General features: G+C 42.0%; 2 protein-coding genes across 5 annotated transcripts; one reads left to right on the top strand and one right to left on the bottom strand.

Moving 5' to 3' along the window:
• Positions 1-126: 126 nt before the first annotated feature.
• On the bottom strand, positions 127-10,214 carry usf2 (upstream transcription factor 2, c-fos interacting). Of its 2 annotated transcripts, XM_085148111.1 has the most exons (11): positions 9,804-10,214; positions 9,077-9,120; positions 8,513-8,628; positions 7,220-7,339; positions 6,519-6,681; positions 6,342-6,429; positions 6,006-6,050; positions 3,961-4,019; positions 2,915-3,006; positions 2,348-2,476; positions 127-1,542 (listed from the first exon to the last, which is right to left on the bottom strand). In XM_085148111.1, exons 1-11 carry the CDS (start codon positions 9,839-9,841, stop codon positions 1,453-1,455), a joined length of 984 nt encoding a protein of 327 aa, XP_085004237.1. In that variant the 5' UTR covers positions 9,842-10,214; the 3' UTR covers positions 127-1,452. The 2 variants fall into 2 exon arrangements, with proteins under 2 accessions (XP_085004237.1, XP_085004238.1); XM_085148112.1 differs by lacking the exon at positions 6,006-6,050 and having other exon boundaries at positions 9,804-10,212.
• Positions 10,215-11,091: 877 nt separating this feature from the next.
• On the top strand, positions 11,092-21,048 carry LOC146492881 (lamin-A-like). Of its 3 annotated transcripts, XM_085148108.1 has the most exons (14): positions 11,092-13,019; positions 13,653-13,773; positions 14,178-14,533; positions 16,060-16,216; positions 16,502-16,627; positions 16,729-16,899; positions 17,124-17,249; positions 17,991-18,211; positions 18,303-18,576; positions 18,678-18,785; positions 18,874-18,993; positions 19,138-19,194; positions 20,064-20,261; positions 20,380-21,048. In XM_085148108.1, exons 3-14 carry the CDS (start codon positions 14,196-14,198, stop codon positions 20,413-20,415), a joined length of 1,932 nt encoding a protein of 643 aa, XP_085004234.1. In that variant the 5' UTR covers positions 11,092-13,019; positions 13,653-13,773; positions 14,178-14,195; the 3' UTR covers positions 20,416-21,048. The 3 variants fall into 3 exon arrangements, with proteins under 3 accessions (XP_085004234.1, XP_085004235.1, XP_085004233.1); XM_085148109.1 differs by having other exon boundaries at positions 11,092-13,773; positions 20,067-20,261; XM_085148107.1 differs by having other exon boundaries at positions 11,092-13,773.
• The last annotated feature ends 578 nt before the right edge of the window (positions 21,049-21,626 follow it).

Raw genomic sequence — 21,626 nt, 5'->3', positions numbered from 1 at the left:
GTTGTGATGTATTATATTGCAGTTAAAATTTAACAAAAAAAAAAACAACCAAAATATTGTACCAGAAGTTTCATTCCAGCCCCAAGACCCTTTCCCTCGTAACCTCGATAATAAACACCACTCGGGTATAAACACTCGTTTATTGTAGTATCAGAATTAGTCATGCCAGTGGTTATATTTCCATGCTGTGGTGACTTTCAGTGTAGACAAAAAAAAAAAAAAATCTAGTTAGGTATAATCATCATCATCATAACTCGTATCCCCTCCCTGACCATGGCTGTTTTATGGTCATGAATCAGCAGCAATGGTTCCCAAGGTGTAAATAGTAATATAGGGAAAATAAAAAGTCACCAAAACGCAGCAGGACCGGTGGGCCAAAACCGAGGCCGGTCTCCAACCAGGACCTCACACCTGTATTCCAGTGACCTATTAAGCAGATACACAACCGAACCATGGTTTAATGCCCGACAGAGACGATTCGCCTTGAAAATCACCTGTGTTACTTTATCTGTACATTGCACCTAACGGGGGACACGTATGAGCTCTAAATTCTTTATATAAGGACGTCATTGAACGTGGGAACCGCTTGCCAGTGCATAATCCCAATTACCTGAGCTATGTTAACACCTATATTCTCCAGTAGGCATCTATTAAGGCCTTACACTAAAAAGAAAAACCTCCATGCCCATGATGTCAAAGCCACTCCCACTTTGACTCTACGGAAATTATAGTTTTGAATTCACTGACGATGGACGATGTGTGTGAGCTCCGTCTGGTGTGTGGAGTACCAGTGTCGAGAGGAAGAAATTAAAATAAACAAAAAACCCACTGACAGTAAAAGTATTCTTAGTAACAGTGCTGAGCACGATCAAAACAACCGATTTGCTCAGTATTTGTTCATTTCTGGAGATGATTTCAGCTTCTCTTTTTTTTTTTTTAAACTTCTGTGTACACATTGTTTAAAGACTAATAAATTAAAACAGAATGGGACCATTTAGTAGCTTCAAACAAAGCATGTCCAAAAAATAAAAAAAACAAACCCAAAGGAAAAAGTTTGTGTGATGAGAAAAACGTAAAGACGCTAAAAATAAACTTTGTGTGGCAGGTTCATAATTTAAAGTAAAAAGAAGAGTTTGGCGGCAGCGTGGCGGTGGAGTGCAGAGGTCGATTTCCTTGAAGCAGAAGTGAGAGGTTCAGTTAGCTACTCAGTTAACGGATTTCAGAGCGTTCAAGCTTTTCATGGAGCTGCAGGAGAAGGAGACGTGTTCACTTTGCAGTCCTTCGGTGTTCTTCGTGAGCCTTTTGCGTGTTTCTCTGGTCCAATTTCAGACAGAAATTGTCTCCTGTTACTTCTTCTTCTTTTTTCTTTTTTTTTGCTCCTCTCCTGGTGTCGTTCAGCTGTGTGGGAGGACGCGACTCTGTGTTTGTGATCCTGCACTGTCCGGTCCACAGTCACTGAGGTGTTGCATCTCCGTTGACTTCTATACCGTGCTGCTGCAGCTGTGCTCGAAGCAGTGCGTTGTCATTCTTTAATTCCTCAATCTGAAAACGTAAGACAGAGTATTTCATTTCATTCATCCTTGATGCTTCAAAGACTTTTTTTAATTAAAAATGCCCCTAACTCTCTTGATTCATGCCACGTTTATGGTGTTTTAGGTGCAAACAGGAGAGCGGCGGTGCTTTTCTCTCTCACATTCATGTAAGTGTTATTTTCTGTGCCCAATTTTAACCTAATGGTCACAATCGAATGCATGACCTGGAAACAAATCTGTGTTTTGTATCTTGCCCAACATGCAGGCCGGAGGAGCCAGGATTGAACCACCGATTTTCTGTTGCCCCCGCTTTGGTGTTAAGGGCAAAGAAAGTGGAACCTCAGTACTCTACCTCCACTATTAGTCAAAAATAACACATAAACTCATATTGAGCAGAACTGAATTCAGATTATTGGTGCAGTCCTCTGCAGCGTTTATTTTCTGTCATGTTACAATGCGCTCACAATGTTCAGACTGATCGAGACACTCGAGTTCAACGTTTTTCTCTACTCTTGGCACTGCACCGCTTTGTCTGTGAGAACCCAAGGCCCCCTCCACCTTCTGTTTGCAAAGGGAAGCGAATCAAAATACTGTTAGCTTTAAGGTAAAGGAGCCTTAAAGTGGGAGGAGCTAAAACAGCTCATTTCAGACTGAGGGTGAACCGAGCCTTCCACCATGGCCCAATAATAAATAAGTAAGGCTTTGCATGATTTTGGATTGAATCATGCAAAGCTACCCCATTAATATAAAAGCAACTCTGGGGCTCTTTCATTTTTTTCCTATATGAGATGTGTGCACGATGTTGGGAAGTTAACCTGTTGTCTAAGCAGCTCGTTGTCCATCTCGACTCGCTCCACCTCTTTGTAACTGTCCTGCAGCCGCTGGTTATTCTGACGCAACTCGCGGATGTAGTCGCACGCTTTGGACAGGATGCCTCCTTTACTCTGAGGAACAAACAAATATTATAATATTTTTCTTTCTAGTCTTTCATTCCCACTGTGAGCTGACTTTTCTCCAGCGGCTGACACACTTTGTCGTTGCGTCCATATAAACACTTTGTTACCTGCTGAGCTGAAAATAAAATAAATAAAGTAAACACTGTCACACGCCCCTGGCTGTAGTAAAGCCTGGTGCTTCAATCTGACTCCGCATCAGTTATGAAGGCATGAATGAAGTCAACGGACAGGATGAACAGGAAGTGAATGAAGGCCTGACAGAAGCAAATTTAAAAAGATCAGTGACATGAAACGGCTGCTTTCAGACTAAATGGATCTAATCTAACTAGCAGGTGCTTCTGTAACCATCTGTCAGCACTTACAAGGTCATGCAAAATATACACGAGTTTTCAGTGAACTTCAGAGGGTTTTTTATACAACGCTCACCGCTCCGGTTCTGCTGTCGATGCTGCAGTCAGGAATGATTTTTGACAGCGTGACGATCCAGTTATTAATCTTGTCTCTTCTTCTTCTCTCCACTGTAAAGAAAATAAAAAGGATGCTCAGTTTTAGCTCTCGCAAGCTGTGGTTTCACACACCGATCAGCCCCAACATTAAAACCACCGACTGGTGACGTCAACGACACTGAACATCTGCTGGGAAACCTCAGCTCCTGCCACGCAGATCTTACTTCGATATGTGCCACCCTTCTTGTTACATGCACGATAAGTGAAACTGTTTCTGTTCTTCTTCTGTTGCTCTTCTTTTCCCAGGTATAAAGCCTCCGCCTATTGGCCCATTCAAAGTTAATTGGTATGTGTCTATTGGCTGATCTGAGCAAATTAGGCCAATCACTCGCCAGGGATCCTTACAAAAGCGCAGCTCCTTCGCCAGCTGTGCCTGCTCTAATCCTTAAGTGACATTCTGGTCCAGACTCCATACCAGTTGGTGGCGGTAATGCACCAATTTGTTTGCCAACCGGCAATAAAAAAAAGAAAAGAAATAGAAGAAGAAGCTTCGCCTGCTTCCGACTCTCAGTGACCTTTGTGTTTGGTAGTTTCTGTGTGTGAACAGCAGCAGACTCCCACAGCATGACATTACACCATCCCATGCAACAAAAACTGCTCAGAAACCACACGAGAGACACCAGAAGAACCCAAAGGGTGAATTCCCAGAACACAGAGGCTCTACACAAGAGCCCACATAAGATTTATTTAATGTTGTGGCTAACCTGTGGAGATATACACGAGCTGGAAAAAAAAAGGCTGCTGGAAATGTGCACTTTTACATGTTACTGCCATTCATGTCTGCGATTAAAGAGCAATTAAAATAAAATCGCTTTCAAACTTTCATTTAAGCTTAGAATGAATCAGTGCTGATATGGCATCCTTCACTATTCAAATTAAATGTGGTCTTTCCTTAGGAACTTGAAGTTAAAAAGGAGTGATAGATGTGACGGCCCTGAAATATCCGTAACCTTGGCGATCACGCACCTTCATTGTGCTGTGCTCTTCGCCTCTCATCCCTGGGCGCCCGTGGACCATCTACTTTCCTGTAAAGGCACAAAGAAAAAACACAACAATTGTAAATTAACATTAAAAAAAATGCTAAGACATCACACTTAATGCTGATGTGCCAAAACTGTGACCTAAAAGTCTGTTAACAACAAAAAGTATTGATATAAAGGAAAGCATGTTAACCAAAACACATCTGGTTTTAGTAGAAAATTATCTTTAGTTTGGTTTAATGAGCTGTAAAGAACCCCACAAATATACCAACTGCTAGAGTCTGTGTTAACTTAGACTTTCACCTCCGAAGAACAGACCCAGGTCCTTTAAGTCCTCTGAAGGGCACGCTCTTTGAGCTCAACCCTTTGAAGGATTCAGGCTCTAACCCCCCCCCCCCCCCCCCCCCCAAAAAAAACAAAAAAAAACAAAACAAAACATGAGTACGGTTTGCTGTTGCCCTCTCTGAAGGAGAATCAGTGACAAACTAAACACCAAAGCTCAGTGGTTCCCACACACTTATTACCTGGGAGGGCTGCCCAAGTATAGTAATGGGCCCTTATTATATTTAGCCTTTCATTTTAGCATTTTTTGCAGTTAATCTTATCCTCCTCACTTTTATTTTGAAAGTCTCATCACTGCTACACCACTAGTCCTGCGTTAGCAGTGGCTAGTAGGTGGCTCGCAGGCGTGTGCTGCTCATTAGAGTCATTCAGATTAGGGGTGGGCGACATAAACGATATACGATAGAAACGATATAAATTTGGCCAACGATAGAGATTTTGACTATATCGCGATAGCGCATGTTGATGATGTCATCAAGCTGCACCTGTTTTGGTCGAAAGCATCGCAGCGGCTAAAATCATTATCATCTGCAAATTATGGCGGGCGACAGTCATAGCAAAGAGATGAAGCACTTTTGAAATATGGGGAAAGTCAAAAACTGCTATGCGATTGCATTTGTCTCTAACCACCAGAATACCTCACGTTAACTTTTATCAAGTGGAAAAAAAGTTGGCGTTCATCCTCCAGCTTTACTGTGCTAATGCTATGCTAACATAGCTGTGTCGCTAGCAATCACGTAGAACAACATTATATACCAAGTAGTCCAACTTCAGCAACCCTACAAACGCCACTGCTGTTTGTTTGCCGTCTTCATTTATGTTGGAAGTGGTAGCAGAGCTGTACGTTTTAATTAGTTTCAAAAATCTCTCTGTCAGAACATGGTATGAAATGTTTGGGTGTAAACTAGCGAGCTAACTTCCTGTTAACTTCTAACTCCGTTAAATTTAATAAATTCTGTTTTCATGGATGCATGGGTGTAAAACTTACTTGTTACACTCGATAAAGCAGCAACGCTGATAATTTTATTAAAGATTAAAGAATTTAGACCGTTTTTAACTCTCAGTGTTCGTTTGACTTTGGGACCAGAACTGGACAGAGTTTTGGACCCAGATTACTCCGCGAAGCTACGGCAGCCGTAATGCTCTGACAATCCATCAAGCAGTGCAGCTTACCAAAGATGTACTAAAACATTTTTTTAACAGATTTCTGCACGCCAAAATTGGTTCGAGGTCAGTAAGCACAACCAGAATTCATACATAAGGCACATTCTCGATTTTTGAGAAAATTAAAGGATTCTAAGTGTGCCTTATAGTGTGGAAAATACATTATACAGAAGAAAAGAATATATCGTGATATATATCGTTACCGCACGTGCTTCAAATTATATCGCAATATAAATTTTAGGCCATATCGCCCAGCCCTAATTCAGATGAAGATCTCCTTCCGTGGCTCAATGTAGTCCAACCTCACCATCACAAACTGAAACTGCAAAGAGGTGGAAAACTGGGTCTGAAATCTAAATCTGTGGGAAACACTGATGCCTGAACTAAACCTGCAGTTATTAACCAAAGCCACAGGCAGACCAAACTCCAGTTTAATCCTCGTATCTTAAGCAGCCACCAAACGTCTGATTCTACGACACATGATGGGGGCAGGGTGGGGGGGGCGTAAGTGAAAGTTCTTCTCACCAGTCTGAACTGCCATGCTGCAACATCTCGCTTTCACCAAGGTCTCTGGGGATGGCAGGTAAGTAGGACATAGTATGTTGGATGTTTTAAATGATTTAAATGATGGTTTTTCTTCTTTTTTTTTAGTATATATTTATTGTTTTACACACAATGACAAGACGGATCACGCCAAGAAGGAAAGCAAGAGGCAGAGTCCACCCAGTCCAGTGCGGATTGGGAGGAAAAAGGTGAGATGTCGGCCAAACAGATGTGCAGAGGGATTTATGGTGATTTGGTCATTCTGAGATTTTTTGGGAAGTAGCATCAATGTGCGGTGAAGCTTTAAGTCGTACTCACGCAGTGTAGGTGTGTGTGCGTGGCGCTATGGTACGTTGGGTCGCCGTCTGCAGCACCTCAGGTGGGCTCATCATCACGTAAAACTGACCTGGATTTGACGAAACAAAAACACACCACGAGGCGTTAGATCGACAACACGAGCCTGTTTTATTTGACAGTTAAAGAAGCGCTTCTCACCGCCCGCTTGTGTAATTGTTGGGTCGGCGGTGGCCTGCACCGACACGGCCGTGGCTGTTCCATCGCTGACTGTGGCTGCAGGGAAATAAGCGAAACGTGTCTCTCCTCCCACCGTCTCCCCGCCGGGACTTCCCCCGTTGCTGAAAGGATTTTGGATGACGGCCTGTAAAGTCGGAGAGAGAACGTTTATACAGCTGGAATCATCTCAAATACAAATTCGATTACTTTTGCCACTGGAAAACCAAAATGCTGAAATACAGTTTTCAGAATAAGAGCTCCTTAACTCCTTAACTCATGTTTGATATACAGACTGACTCTGTGTCATCCGGTCACGTCCTTGTCATGCACTTTTTCACAGATTGTTTTTAAAATGTCACAGTTGTTCATGGTAAAAGCCAAAAATAAATCTTAAAATAGGGTCACTACCCCAACGTTTCCAGACCGAACCATATACACTCCTCTAAATAATTACAGCCCGTGTGAAATTTCACGTAGAAGAGGTTGACGTCACGGGGATCCAATCCCCTATTTGCATGCCCCTCAGCCTTCCTGTCAGCCACAAGCTGATAGATTAGTCAGATAAGGAAGCGGGTGTATCTGTGGCTTCCTGTACAGACTGAGGGCTGCTGCGTCTTGACTGCAGTCTGTTTTTATTTCTAGAGCCTTTTGTGCATCCTGATCCTCTTGCAGGGTTAACTGACCTGCGCTACTGCCTGAGGGGCTCCAGCAAATGCTGCGGTGGAGACGACGCTGACGGCTCCCGTCCCGTCAGCTGCCGCTTCTAGTTGGTCATCTGTCACCTGAACCACGCGATAGGTCACCTGCAGACAGAGGAGGGCATGAAGTCAGTGACCAATATGGGGGGGTTTGAATTTTGTTTTTGGTACGAGTCAACTTCACACAAGCCTGGTGACGCACATTCATCGTGTAGCCGTCACGCAGACGTTTCATCTTATCATATCACAATATGTATTCTGAAGATGACAGCAGTGATCCAATCACAGCGCTGCTGGGACAGCCACCATCACTGTTCACAGCCTCTCATAAACTCTCTGATCAGAAACTCTTTGTTACCATATTTCGTGAGTTTCTTTGGTTCTGAAACTTCTCAAGTTTACTTTCAAATATTTGGGTGAAAAATTTTAAAAAATAGATTTTGTTCAAAGGTGTCAGTGACTGTCTGGAGTGAAAACAACAGTCGTTGCTAATTTTGCATGTGCTTATCAATCAAATCAGTTACACTTTCACCCCACAGACCAACAGTGACGCCCACGTTCAATGACCTCAGGCGGCGTGACTGCCAAAGTTGAATCTGTGGCTACAGCCTCGCTTTTAAAGAAACATAACTGGGATAGAAAGAAAATAAGATCCACAATAAATATGTCAACTGAAGAAAAAAATCACTGACAGAGCAACTTTATCACAACTGCCCACTCTCCACATATTTATTACTAAGGTCTGTCTGGCTTTGTTGTAAAGATATCCTCACATCCTTTGTGTAAAACTATGACGCCTGATCCCAGGATACTAAAATCTGTTGTCACAGCTCAGAACAGGAGTCAATTTTTCACCAACAGTAGACAGATGCTCATGCTGCTGATGGACTGCTACCTTTAGAAATATGGCTCTGTGTCTTGCTGTTGTGTCCATCTTCCTTGTATAAGACTGTTATGCTCCCACTGTGAAATTCTGGGCTGATTTACAGATTTTTCATGTTTAAAATAACAATTTGTCTGATAGCTGACGCCAAAGAGTTTTTTACAGTTTTCTCCTTTGGTTGAGGTAAACAAATAATTCTTCCTTATATAAAAATGAGCTGACATCCTTTGAAAGTTTTTCAGCTCCTGATCAACAGATCCTGATCATTTAACCAGGGCGCAACTGCTGCTATCAGTTACCGTGGTTACCAGTATCTGAAGCTCTATTGTTGCATTCCAACTAGGAAATATCTGAATGGCAAATCAGCAACAGAGGAAATGCTGCCTGCAGCTCACCTGTCCGCCGCTGTTGTCTGTACGAAATTGGTACTGCACATTGTGGTCAGCAAATGCAGTCTGAGGGACACCGGTGATGGTCACTGCAGTCTGCTCGTCCGTCCCCACAGCTTCCCCTGCAACACACACACCACCACGTATCAGACCTCGAACCCTAAACAAGCGCAGGGCCGTGTAACGCAGGCGCACGCCTTTTGGCTTAACAGCAAGCCGGTTTTGTTTTTCTGCATACGCAAAAAATCTGCCACTGTCCAAACAGGTTTTGGCCTCGTCCGAACAATTGACTTGTTATTTTCCAAGTGGAGCTTCGTGTACTCACAGTACTCGTGTCCTCACTACCATAAAATTCATTTTTAATCATTAAATGCCAAGAAATAACAAAACAATATCCACAGTTTTGTTGAATTAACTATATCCAACTCAATCTTCCTTGTGTGGAGAGTCCAAAAAAGGCATTTTGAACCTGGAAAAACTCTATAAAGTCTCACTTTTAAGTGTGTTTTGTGCCACAAAAAGAATCTGATGTGTTTCAGTCGTCTGGATTACAAGAACAGATGCTCCTACCTTCCTGTAGCTGCACCACCTCCTCTGTTTCCTGTTTGTCGTGACTAAAAACAAAAACAGAGCAGAGCTGAGTCAATTTCAAGTATTTCTCTGAAATAAGATCATTAACGCTTTCTGAATAAAAACCCCATCTCTCCTGAACCAACGGAGGAAATACGGCGCCCCCGGGTGGTTATATAAGGGAATAATCATTAAGATATAAATAAAATGAAACATTACTGGCGTCCAAGACTTAAAATCAGTTTATCTGCACTTAAAAGGGGGAAATGAGAATTATCTAAGACCTAGAAGTCTAGTCTAACTGCTCTGACCAGTTGCGCATGGAAAGGCAAACTTCACAAATATACATAATACTCCAAACAACGCCCTAATGTGGTTGGATTTAAGAGTTTTAAACCTTAGAGATGCTGCATCAGTTACAGTAGCAGTGAAGTGCGTTTACTTGTTAGCCTAAAAACAGTCGCAAACTGCAGCTGTGCACTTGTTTTTATTGTGCATTGGATAAAACAAGCGCACAGATTTGGAAAAGGGCGCACAGCTAATGTGTGCAGAAATCCTCCGAGCAAAGTGCGCAGACAGTGCGGGACAACACGAAACAAATATTAAAAGTATACTGAGAAGGCAGGTTATTAACTGCACTGCGCTGCAGGGAGCAGGGGGAAAACAGAGGGGTTTATAGGCCGTGGTGGAGCCATGTCTGAGCAGGAAGCGGGCAGCAGCTTCTCACCTCGCCGAGCTGTCCAGACTTTGCTCCAGCATATCCATGAAGCTTTTGCGGGTGTAAAACGCCGATATTCAACGACACCGAATTACGGAGATGGAAGCGCTGATCACGGGGACAAACACACGGGTCATGTGAGGAAGACAGTCCAGGACACGTGAGGCGCCGACCGGGCAAGGAGCTAAAATGGAGGCCGCTGAGGAGCAGGACGGAGCTGTCTGCGTCTGTGCGGAAAAGTAGAAAAAAAAAGAAAAAAAAGAGTCCGGGTGTTTCCGCAGCGGTGCCGAGGCGGTGGAGGGAGGCTGAGCCCTGGATTATGATCGTTATTGTGTTATAAATTCTGATCGGAATGCACGGATTGAGGCTGGTTTGCGGTTAAATTGATTTCTTTATGTCCTCCGTGTCCTCTGTTTGCGCACAGCTGCTGTTTGTCCGCGCAAAGCGGCTGCGACATGCGCTCCAGAAGACACGGAGTGGATTAGTTTGTTCGTTTTTTCACGGAAGAAAATGCGTCTTTTTTTGCTCTAAATGTCGCTTTGTCTTTGTAAGATTTGGGAAGCTTGTATTCACGTGACTCCTGGTGTGCAAACAGTTTGGTTAGAGACTGATTTTCAAGGGATTTGTTTGATTAATTCTCTATTAAAAACGATTTACTCGTGAATTATTTGACTTTGGATTTAATAGCGCGGTAAATATTGTCGCTGAGAGTCATTTTTTGTGCTCGTTTTTCTCTCCCAATCAATCAGTTCCTCAATGGGATTTTTTTTTTCGGGTCTCTTTTGCCCAGGTGACCACAGAGATCCAATACGGGTTTTCTCACAAACCACATGACAAAAACTGTCTACATAACGAGGCACAGCCGAAGCTCGCATGGTTTTAACGCATCGGGCAGCTATGGTGACCATTTCACTTGAAATTCAGACCCAGTTTGTACATCGCTGAGCTGCTAAATGAGTGAAAAAGACAAATAAAACAGGTTCTTGTTTCTTTACTGCCAACCTTCCCATCAATTTCTGACAGTAGGAGGCGATGCTGAGTGTCAGCGGCAGGAGGCACGACGTCTTCCACAGCTGATCTGCGCGACTGAGATCAGCAGATTTTCTTTTAGTCTATTTAATTCACAAATAAATGCACCTTTATCATACACAGAATCTCAGAAGCTGTCTATAAAATAAAGCACGAACATACTGAAGCTTGTAAGGCCTCACAAAGCACATCACATTTATTTAAGAACATGTTTTACACATTAGGCCGCTGTTTGTTTGTTTTTTAAATACTTGGTAATTTTACCCCAGATATCCATAAATCCTTTGATTGAAACAATATTCATTGCCGTTTAATTTACTCGCATAAAGGCTTTAACAGTGTGTCCAAAAGTCCAAGTTAAGTCATAATTCGTAGTGTTTAATAATAATAATAATAATAATAAATTTTATTTATGAGCGCTTTTCAAGTCACCCAAGGACACTTTACAATAGGATAAAACACTTAGTAAAACAATGGCAGAATAAGAACAATAAAATAAAAGCACAAAATAAAATTAACAAACAGTGGATTCACAGTGAATATGCAGATTTGAACAGATAAGTTTTGAGTTGGGATTTAAACTGTGGGAGAGAACCAATGTTTCTTATTTCTGGGGGCAGAGAGTTCCACAGCCTGGAAGCAGAGCAGCTGAAAGCTCTGCTTCCCATAGTGGTGAGGCGGAAGGAAGGTACAGCAAGCTGGATAGAAGAAGAAGAACGAATTGAACGTGCAGAACAGGTGGTGGTTAACAGATCAGAAAGGTAAGGAGGAGCGAGGTTATGAATGGCCTTGATGGTGAGCAGAAGAAGTTTGAAAATTATCCAGAATTTTACAGGGAGCCAGTGAAGTTCTTGAAGAACAGGGGTGATGTGCTGGTAGGAGGGGGTTCTGGTGATAATGCGAGCAGCAGAGTTCTGAACCAGTTGAAGCTTATGGAGGGATTTTTGGGGGAGACCATGCAAAAGAGACTTGCAGTAGTCAATACAGGAGGTAACAAGACTATGGACGTAGACTGGGTGGAAAGAGAAGGAAGCAATCTGTTAATGTTACGTAGATGGAAGTAGGCAGAACGGGTGAGATTATTGATGTGAGATTTATAGGAAAGTGAACTGTCTACGATGACACCAAGGCTCTTAACCTGAGGAGAAGGGAAAACTGGAGTTATCGATGGTGAGTGAGAAATGGTTTGCCTTCAAAAGGTTGGATTTGGTGCCAATAAACTGTCAGAGAGCCAGCCCAAAGGGAAAAATGAATTTTTGCAAGCATAGCTTTAACCCTTTAAAATCCACTATTAAAATGACCACTTCTAGCTTGTGTTACAGGTTATATATGGGATAAAAGTGCATATGAAAGAAAAAAAACCTACATACGCACTCATCGGCCACTTTATTAAGTACATCTAGTACATCTAGTGGTGACTGTGGAGGTTATGTTATGTTATGCTGCTGGAGGCAGTCATCCTAAGATTGGTACACACTGGTTATAAAAGGCTGAACATGGTAAGATTGTGCATTTAAAATGTGCATTTAAAATGTGAATTTAAAAATGCTTAATTGGTGCCAAGAGGGCCAAAGCGTGCCCAGAAAATAACCACCACGCAATTACACCATCACCAGCAATCTGAAGACATTTTCTCCCAGAGAAAAATACAGCTCACGGGATATTTTCGGTTTTCTAAAAACCCCAGAGATGGTTGTGTGGTAAAATCCAAATAGATCAGTAGTTTCTAGAATACTCAGACCAGGTTTGCACCATAAGGGCGTCCAAAGAAAAAGAGAAACATTTGTTGCCCATTCTGATGCTCAGTTTGAACTTCAGTAAGTTATTTCACGTCGCTTAAATGAGTTTTCATCATGCGATTGGCTGATAAGAAATTTGCATTAACAAGCAGTCAAACAAGTGTCCCTAATAAAATGACCAGTTAGCATATAATCTCCATCAGCTTGTTCATCAGTTTATGAGATTTAGTAAAATGCTTCAGCCTCAGTGTCTTTGTAGTCACTCCAGCTGTCCAGCCATTCATTTTCCTAGTCAAATTTTGGTCTCAGGCAAGGCAGACTGACCTGGCTGATAGGAGAGAGGTGAGATGGAAGCGCCTATAGAGGAGCATGTCTGTGGTTCCGAGTGTGGGAGGAGACTGGAGCACACAGGGAGAACCTGTAAACTCCACAGAGAAACACTCCAGCCGACCAGGAGGTGAGTGCTAACATCTGCACCACTGCGTAGTCCTCTCATCCTGCCACTGAAAGACACTGTATCATCTGTATCTGTAACACTGTATCTTGTATCTTATCATACATATTATATGTATGATGTTTAGTGGGCTAAAATCAGAATAATTAAAGGTCTACAAAAGAAAACCAGAGCAAACTTTTGGTACTGTTTTTGTTTTATGACTCAGAATCTCTTAGTTCAGGCTGTCCAAAGAAATACATTTCTGGCAATTTAGGTATTTAAACCAAAGGCTAAGTAGGAAATTTGTGTAAGAGCTTAAAAAAAGATGTTGCGTAAATGCATCCTTACAGGATGTGAAAACTCCAGCTCTGTGGGGTTCTTCTGGGGTTAAAACTTTTGCTTTTACAGAGCTTTTACAAAACGACTACAATTCCAAGTCTCAGCCAACAGATCTGCTTAAAATTATCCCTCATAGGCATCACATGGCTTTGTGCAGAGAGTGACTCATTTATTCAGACTGTACACCCATTACAGTGAGGCAGAGAGAGAGAGACAGAGGGAGGGAGGAACAGCCACCTAACAAGTGCCAAACTTGAGGCCAACCTCTCCTCCCATCTCATTCTTTCCTACATGGGCACTCTGATGGGTTTGCAGACAGCTCAGTTTGCAGACTGAAGAGAGAACCAAGACGAACACTGGGATCACGTAAGGAAATCGTCAAACTACTCTGCAAAGATCTCCAGAGATTTCTCATCCTCTAACAAACTTTAAAAAGGTAAATCGAATTTTATAAGTTAGTATCTTTTGGGCAAGGACATCACTTTAATTTTTGGGTGGAGTTGTTAACCCCACCCATGTCTTTTGATTAATTGTGCTTTGTCGTTTGTGTGCTTAATGTTAGGGGATTAAAAAGAGGCGGATGTCTTTGGAAGTAATCAATATGTTCCAGTGAATTAAGCTTTGTTTTTCTTTTTAACTTTGAACTTTGAGCCAAAATGTTGCCTCATTTTTGTGTGTTTCAATGAATATTTCTTGGGCATATTTCTTTCATCTTATTTGTGACACATGTTCCACGTCGACTGTCGGCTCAAACTGAAGGGTGTGCATTTGCACTTGAATAAAACCTGCTCAAATTGACTCTTTAGACTCAAATGAATATAATCATATCTGTTCTGACAGCAAAATAAGAAAGTTGCAATGGCGACACCCAAAAACACTCCACGAGGTGCAAACACACCACTTTCTCCCAACCGGATCACCCGTCTCCAGGAAAAGGAGGACCTCTGCAACCTCAACGATCGACTGGCCGTCTACATCGACAAGGTCCGCTCTCTGGAGGTTGAGAACGCCGGGCTGCGTCTGCGCATCACCGAGTCGGAGACAGAGGTCAGCCGGGAGCTGACGGGTCTGAAGGCCGCCTATGAGACGGAGCTGGCAGATGCCCGCCAGACGCTGGACTCGGTGGCCAAAGAGCGAGCACGGCTGCAGCTGGAGCTGGGCAAGCTGCGAGAGGACCACAAGGAGCTGAAAGCCAGGTATAATGTTTACTGTGTTTGCACGTGTCTGCAGGAGCTGCTGAGGAAAAAGATTGATTACTTTGGGTTTGTGCCCTCTCATCTCGGGTCCCTAAATTCCTTAAACTCACCGCTGTGTGTTTGATCGATGTGGGTGGTTTTTTTTGTCATTTTTTTATAGCTATAGTGGGAGTAAGTAACTTTAAAAGACAAAATAGTAACAACAAGATGAAATCATGAGCTGCAGAATTCACCCTTACTCATTCCTTACACTCAGGGGCTGTCACAGCATGATTTAATGTGGTATGACCTTTAGCTTCCAGTATCTAATTTCAGCAAGTCTTAGGAGTTTCTTGTCACTCTGCTGACTTCACAACTCATTTCTGTTTGTGTTATATTTACATAAGCAGTTACTATTATCCCATAATTATAACCTGTCCCACAGTGTCTGCTGTTCAGCTAAAGTTACACGGTACAGCTTTGAAGTCAGGATTGCCAAACTATTCGCAGAAAGAACTCTGCTGCAGAGTGTCTGGTGATCATGAGATGTCTCGCTGCTGCGAGGCATCTAAAATCCCCCTTTTCAAACAAACCCTTTCAATTGAAGGCATCTATTTGTCCCTTAATACAAGTGGGAAAGAGTTTGGACTTCAGTGTTGATACATATTAAGCGGCAGTTACTCATAATCTTTTAATAACTGATGTTTTAACTTGGTGATGCACTGAGAGTTGTGTTACCCTGCCGCTGGGACCACTCCCTATAGCTGTAGCATATTCTCCTCATTGCTCACTGGGAAAGAGCTGGAGCGGGACTCCAGCTCTTTCCCATGCTTCCACATCCAGAGGCTGATGACTAACTCTTTCCCCAGCTTCTCCTCCTTCACCAAAGTCATCATTATACACAATACGTGGCAGTGTTTAAAGAGCTCCACTCTTGCCTGGATTATTTTTCCGTAAATAATAAGACGACGGCCACAGTGTGTTTGGCAAAGCCATACCGTTGCCATGGCAATATCTCAGCTAAACACCAACGGCTGTGGCTTGTGGCTACCAGATCCACGGGACTCGATGAAAATCACTGTGGTCTATGACTCATATGCACCGAGGTCTTTCCCCTGCTTCTGCTTCTTGTAGACATCCTCATTCAAAAATAGCTCATATTTGTTTGATTAGAGTGTGTAAAGGAAACTATAGTAATTCAGTTTTAGGTCTTAGGTCACTAAAACAAATGCAGTAAGATGCTTAAACTATGGATTCTCAAAGCTTGAATGAATTGAGTGTCATTTGAGTAAAACAAGAGAAAATGTACACATTGAAAGTCTCAGTGGCATTTCTATAGTAGTTTAAGGTTTTGTTTAAGTATTGTTGCTATGGTGACTAATAGACTAGATAAACATGAATGAGAAATCCTCCCTTGATCTCACTCAAAGCTGTCATAGAAAATGTAAAGTAATGCGTTCTTTCATTCATGCTTGCACTAAAAATGAACAAAGGCTGCACTTTGAGAACTTAAAGTGGAACTTTGTCCTCCATTTTTGTTTTCATAGGAACACTAAAAAAGAGTCAGAACTGGGGGGAGCCTTGCAGAGGCTCAAAGACCTGGAGGCTCTGCTTAATTCGAAGGATGCTTCCTTGACTACGGCTCTGGGAGAAAAGCGTAACCTCGAGGTGGAAAACAGGGACCTGAAGGCGCAGGTTGCCAAGGTAAAGTCAAACCCACGCTCAATTTAAAACTCACTAGAAACACATCTGGGCTCAATCTTTCTGGAGTCAGTCTACAAGCTCAGAACCTCTCTGTTTGTCCTTCATAATCCTCCCCTCTTTCTTCCAAGTTTTGTTAGTAAATGTCAGCTAATTCAGATTTCAGCAGTGGTTGAAGGACAGCCTCTCTGCGTGTTTTCCTGCCCGCATACTCTACTGACTGCTTATTTTCCAATCCGCAGCATTACTTTGTACTCATACTCGGCCCATTTTGTGCTTCTTTTTTAGTTGGATACCAGCTTGGCCGATGCCAAGAAGCAGCTGCAGGATGAGATGCTGAGGAGGGTGGATGGAGAGAATCGCATCCAGACTCTGAAAGAGGAGCTGGAATTTCAGAAGAACCTCCAATCTGAGGTCTGAGCGCTTTTTGCATATGTTCTTATCATTAGTTAATCATTTTAAAAAGTACCCATGCTGGACTTTACTGATAATCATTGCTGGTAAATTTTCAATAGGAGCTGCGGGAGATAAAGAGGCGTCATGAGTCCCGCATGGTTGAACTGGATAATGGCCACCAGCAGGAGTTTGAATGCAAACTGGCCGAGGCGCTGGCAGATATGCGCAACCAGCATGAGCTGCAGATTAAAATGTACAAGGATGAGATCGAGAAGACCTACAACTCCAAGGTAGACCATCAAGTTACTGTTACTAAAGGTTTACTTTGCAGCATTTATGTCTTCTGTTTTGGTCCTCAGTGGGGAAAGAAAGCTGCACTGAATAATTGCGCAGCAGAAATATCCAGTTAAAACATCGTGACATGGTTGTGTAGTTCTGAGTTGTTGAGGTTTCGCAGTTTCACAAATGTCTAGTAGAATTTGGTTACAGTCCATGTTTTATCTCCCTCCATCAGCTGGAGAGTGCTCGTCTGTCAGCAGACAGGAGCAGCCACCTGGTTGGAGCAGCACACGAGGAGCTCCAGCAGATCCGAGTACGCCTGGAGTCCACGTCGACTCAGCTCAGCCAGCTACAGAAACAGGTTCTTACAAATAATCAGCACACACTTATCTGCAAGCATACATCGCTTAAAGAAAAGGGGGCTCTTTGTGATATTTTTCATATTTTAGAGCAGGGGTACAAAACATAAGACACAATCGGCCCGCCAAAGCTATAGAAAATGCAAAGAAGTGCATAGATTTTGAATTTTTAAGTGCAGTTTCATAGGTTTTACAGATGTTCCTGGTAATAAAGATTGCCCACTTTCATGCTAAATCAAAGTAATTAAGCAACTAAATGACAAGAAAGTTTGTTTTTCAAATATTGAGTCCATAGTAAAAAGAACAACAAAAACTTTATATTTTATCGTTACAGAACAGTCTGTGGAAAGAAGTAACATAAATGATTCTGTAGTTTTGCGTATTTATCATGTGGTTTCACTGGTCCGGCCAAATTAATATCACCTAAGATCAAAGTGGGGTGTATGTGACTCACTATGCAAAATCAGTTTGGCATCCATGTTTTAAAGTAAAAACAGACCCCACAAAAATCAATTTTATTTAAAACAGAAGTTGTTTTTATAGATTCACATGAATTAGGCTCTTCAAATTGATGCTGGCTGTAAACTCCATTTATTTGTTTAAAGGTTCAGTTTTTTCATGGTTTCTCTAGATTTTCTTTGTTTTTTGAGCTCAGTTATTAACTGTCTCACTCCTTGATTGCTCCAGACTTGCTTGTTTGATCCTATCAGGCAGTAACTTTGTGACTCTTTGGTTTGATCCAGCTGGCAGCTCGCGAGGCAAAGATCAGGGACCTCGAGGATGCTCTGTCGCGGGAGCGGGACAGCACGCGTCGCCTTCTGGGTGAGAAGGATCGAGAGATGGCAGAGATGAGGCACCAGATGCAGCAGCAGCTCGATGAGTATCAGGAACTCCTCGATGTTAAGCTGGCCCTGGACATGGAGATATGCGCCTACAGGAAGCTGCTGGAGGGAGAAGAGCAAAGGTATGTGTAACGACGGTCATCGTTTCCTCTGTGTGGTTCATAAACTTTTTCATTCATCTCATCATCGTCATCAACATGTTTCTCTCTGCAGACTGCGTCTTTCGCCCAGCCCTCCTCCTACCAGGGCGGCGGGAAGTCGATCCTCTACTTCTGGAGCTCTCTCTCGATCTATCCACCACAGCGCTCAGAACTCCCCTGCTAAGAGACGTCGCCCTAACGACACAGACAGCGAGGCCTCCAGCTTCGCCGGTGGAGCCGTTTCCCGCACTCGCATCACCCAGCAGGCCTCGGCCAGTGGACGTGTCACTGTGGATGAGGTGGATCTGGATGGGAAATATGTCAGACTCAGCAACAAAGCTGATGAGGTGAGATGGAGAAGTTGGAGGTGGACTGACTACATTACTATTTGTAAGGTAGTGACTTTGAACTCTGACGTTTTTACCCAACTACCCTCTTGCTCTTGTAGGATCAGAATCTGGGGAACTGGCAGGTGAAGCGGCAGGTGGGATCTGGCACTCCCAGCGCCTTCAAGTTCCCAGCTAAATTCACCTTGAAGGCTGGTCAGAGGGTGACGGTTAGTAGCGTCTTTATTCAGCAGTCAGAATCACCAATCAACACCTGGTTAGCACAGATGATTTACTCTGTACTGTCCATGTGGTCAGATCTGGGCCTCTAATTCTGGTGGAACTCATAATCCTCCATCTGACCTGGTGTGGAAGAATCAGCCCTCCTGGGGCACCGGAGACCTCTTCCAGACTACTTTGATCAGCACTAATGGAGAGGTATTTTGAATTAAATCAGCTTATTGGGCTTGATAGACATTTCATTCAGACCTAAAGTGTCAAGACATCAAAACTCACGGCCAGTATATTTAAAATATACTGAAACTGAATGAATAAATAAGAACTACAACACTTTTCTTTCAGGAAATGGCAATGAGGAAGGTCACCCGCACTCAGTTTGAAGAAGAAGATGATGACATGGTGAGAGAAATTATAGTTTTCCTAGCATGTGCATAATGAGATCATGTGCAGGACCAGAATCCAATTAGCAGCATCCACTGGTTTTGCATTGAAAATAAGAATCACATTAATTCAGATATTAACATTTCAAATGGATCCGTATCACTGTGTGGGGCGGTAACATTGAAACTGAGCATTACGTGTTACATGATAAGGTGATGGTTGGTAAGTAAAATAAAGATATTTAAAAGGATATATGTGTTTTTAGTTAGGTGAAGCAAGGACACAGTGTGTGTGAAAATGAAGAAATACAGCAAAATCTCACACAGTTGCAGCTCCCAATGGATATTTTACATTCTTACTAGAAAAATGATTATCAGTAGTGTCAAAAGAATAGTTGCAAACTGTTTACGCAACTCAATGTTAACTGTTTTTTTTTTTTTTTTTAAAAACAGTTTACTTATCTTTTTTAGGCTCTTGTTCATTGTATCAGGGCTACAAAAATACAGGAGACAAAGGCGGGTTTAATAACAAAAGCTGTTACAAAACCAGCCCTCCCATAGATACAGACTATTTACACACACAGGACTGAGTAGATGCTCGTTAAACAAATAAGGGTGGGGCAGGCAGTCACAAAGGAGGGTCAGAGGTGGGGAGGAAGAGACAAAGACAGAAAGTCAATCTCAAGAGACACAAAGAAAAGCACATACCAAAATAAGACAGGAAATGGAAACAAGAAAGACAAAACAGAGACCAAAACATTAGGAAAATATCAGTGAGAAGGAATGAAAATCAAATAAGCACAGACACCACGACACATACTTGACCTTTATCACCGCTGCAGGTTTTTTTTTAACACACACTAATTAAAAGCTGTGTCTGTGCCTCAGCAGGTGGCTCACAGCACCTGTGGGGACGGCGAGTACAACCTGCGGAGCCGGACGGTCGTGTGCGGCTCATGCGGACTTCCTTCAGATAAGTCCAGCAACTGCTCCGTGTCCTCTGCTTCCCGCTCCTTCCGCAGCGGAGGCATCTCCGAGGGTTTACTGCCCCACTCCTACGTGTTCAGCACGAGCACACCTCACAAGGTGAGTACCACAGCTCATACGGGTGATATATGACTTCCCTTTCTTGCAAAGATTACCTCTTTTTTGTCTATTAATATGCATGTGTGATAATTCTAATTTTGTCAAAATTTCTTCCTAGACTGGAGGCAGAATGGAGAGCTGTCCAATCATGTGAAGCCCTGGGGCCACTACACTACATTTTCTATAGCTTCTTAGGTATCAGTTGTTGAGTTATCTGGTATAGTTTTTAGTTCAGTTTATGTACTTTCAATTTAATTTCAAGTTATTGAATGCCAGAAATTTTTATACTGCTTTTTATAATGTACATATGCATGAATAAGAATAATTTTCCAGAGCCTAAAGGTTAATTTGGGTTAGCTTTGTTTGTTTTTTTATATTAGGGACATTTAAGGTTTGAAAATATAAACCAGTTACTCTAACATTCATTGGTTTTAAAAACTTAATTCTAATTAATTTCATTATACTCTACAGACACTCTGACACAGCGGGGTTGTGATCAGTTTACAATTTTACCAAAATTGAAAACTTTATTTTTCTCATTAAATCTTCTTACACGGTGAAGGTAAAATGAACCCAACCTTGCTACAGATCTACAGAATATTGTCGGGGTTTTTTATTAAAATGAATAAACGTGTTTTCAGAAACCTGCCTTTTTTCTGTGTCTTTCTATTTACTCAGTTTCTTACAATATTTACTGCCTCACCATAGAATCTAATAGGACACAGTCAGGTGTTGCTACATAGTTCACCTGTTTGAACAGGCGACTGATATGCCAAATGCTCCCCTCCCTGCTTTGTTCTGAGGCCAAGAGTTTTATTGATATAATAAAAATCAATAATTTGTTTTTTTTAAATTCTAGTTTCATTCAAATGAAGACAAATATGACATTTATATTCAGGTTCAAAATTACATGATAACAATAATATAAAAAAACAGATTATAACTGTTCAGTATTCATACTCGTCCACGGTATTATAAAACTATAAGGTGCATTTATTTCACCACCTCTTGAACTTTACTTGAGTATTTCATTTATGTTTTTTGTACCTTTGCTCTGCTATTTAGAAGGAATTCCTGCCTCTTGAAATTACAAAAAATAATTAAAGATTTTCAAAATCAAATCGTTCATATAGGCTATATATAATGAACATCCCAAATCATAAATGAAGTTTCTGCTCATAGACCTTCTGTTTTTATAAAGAATTATTTACTGGAATAACTTTAATGGAAATGTTTTTGAACGTTTGTGCTTTACTAGTTATATTTAAATTAAAGATATAAAAAAGAATGTATAAAATAGGCTCATATCGTGTGTCACATGGGCCTGATTCTATATAGCTGGCATATAGTGGAGGGATTCTACTT

The sequence above is a fragment of the Neolamprologus multifasciatus genome, chromosome 22 (assembly GCF_963576455.1).
Source record: "Neolamprologus multifasciatus chromosome 22, fNeoMul1.2, whole genome shotgun sequence".
Classification (NCBI taxonomy): domain Eukaryota; kingdom Metazoa; phylum Chordata; class Actinopteri; order Cichliformes; family Cichlidae; genus Neolamprologus; species Neolamprologus multifasciatus.
This window is presented reverse-complemented; position numbering and strand designations above follow the sequence as displayed.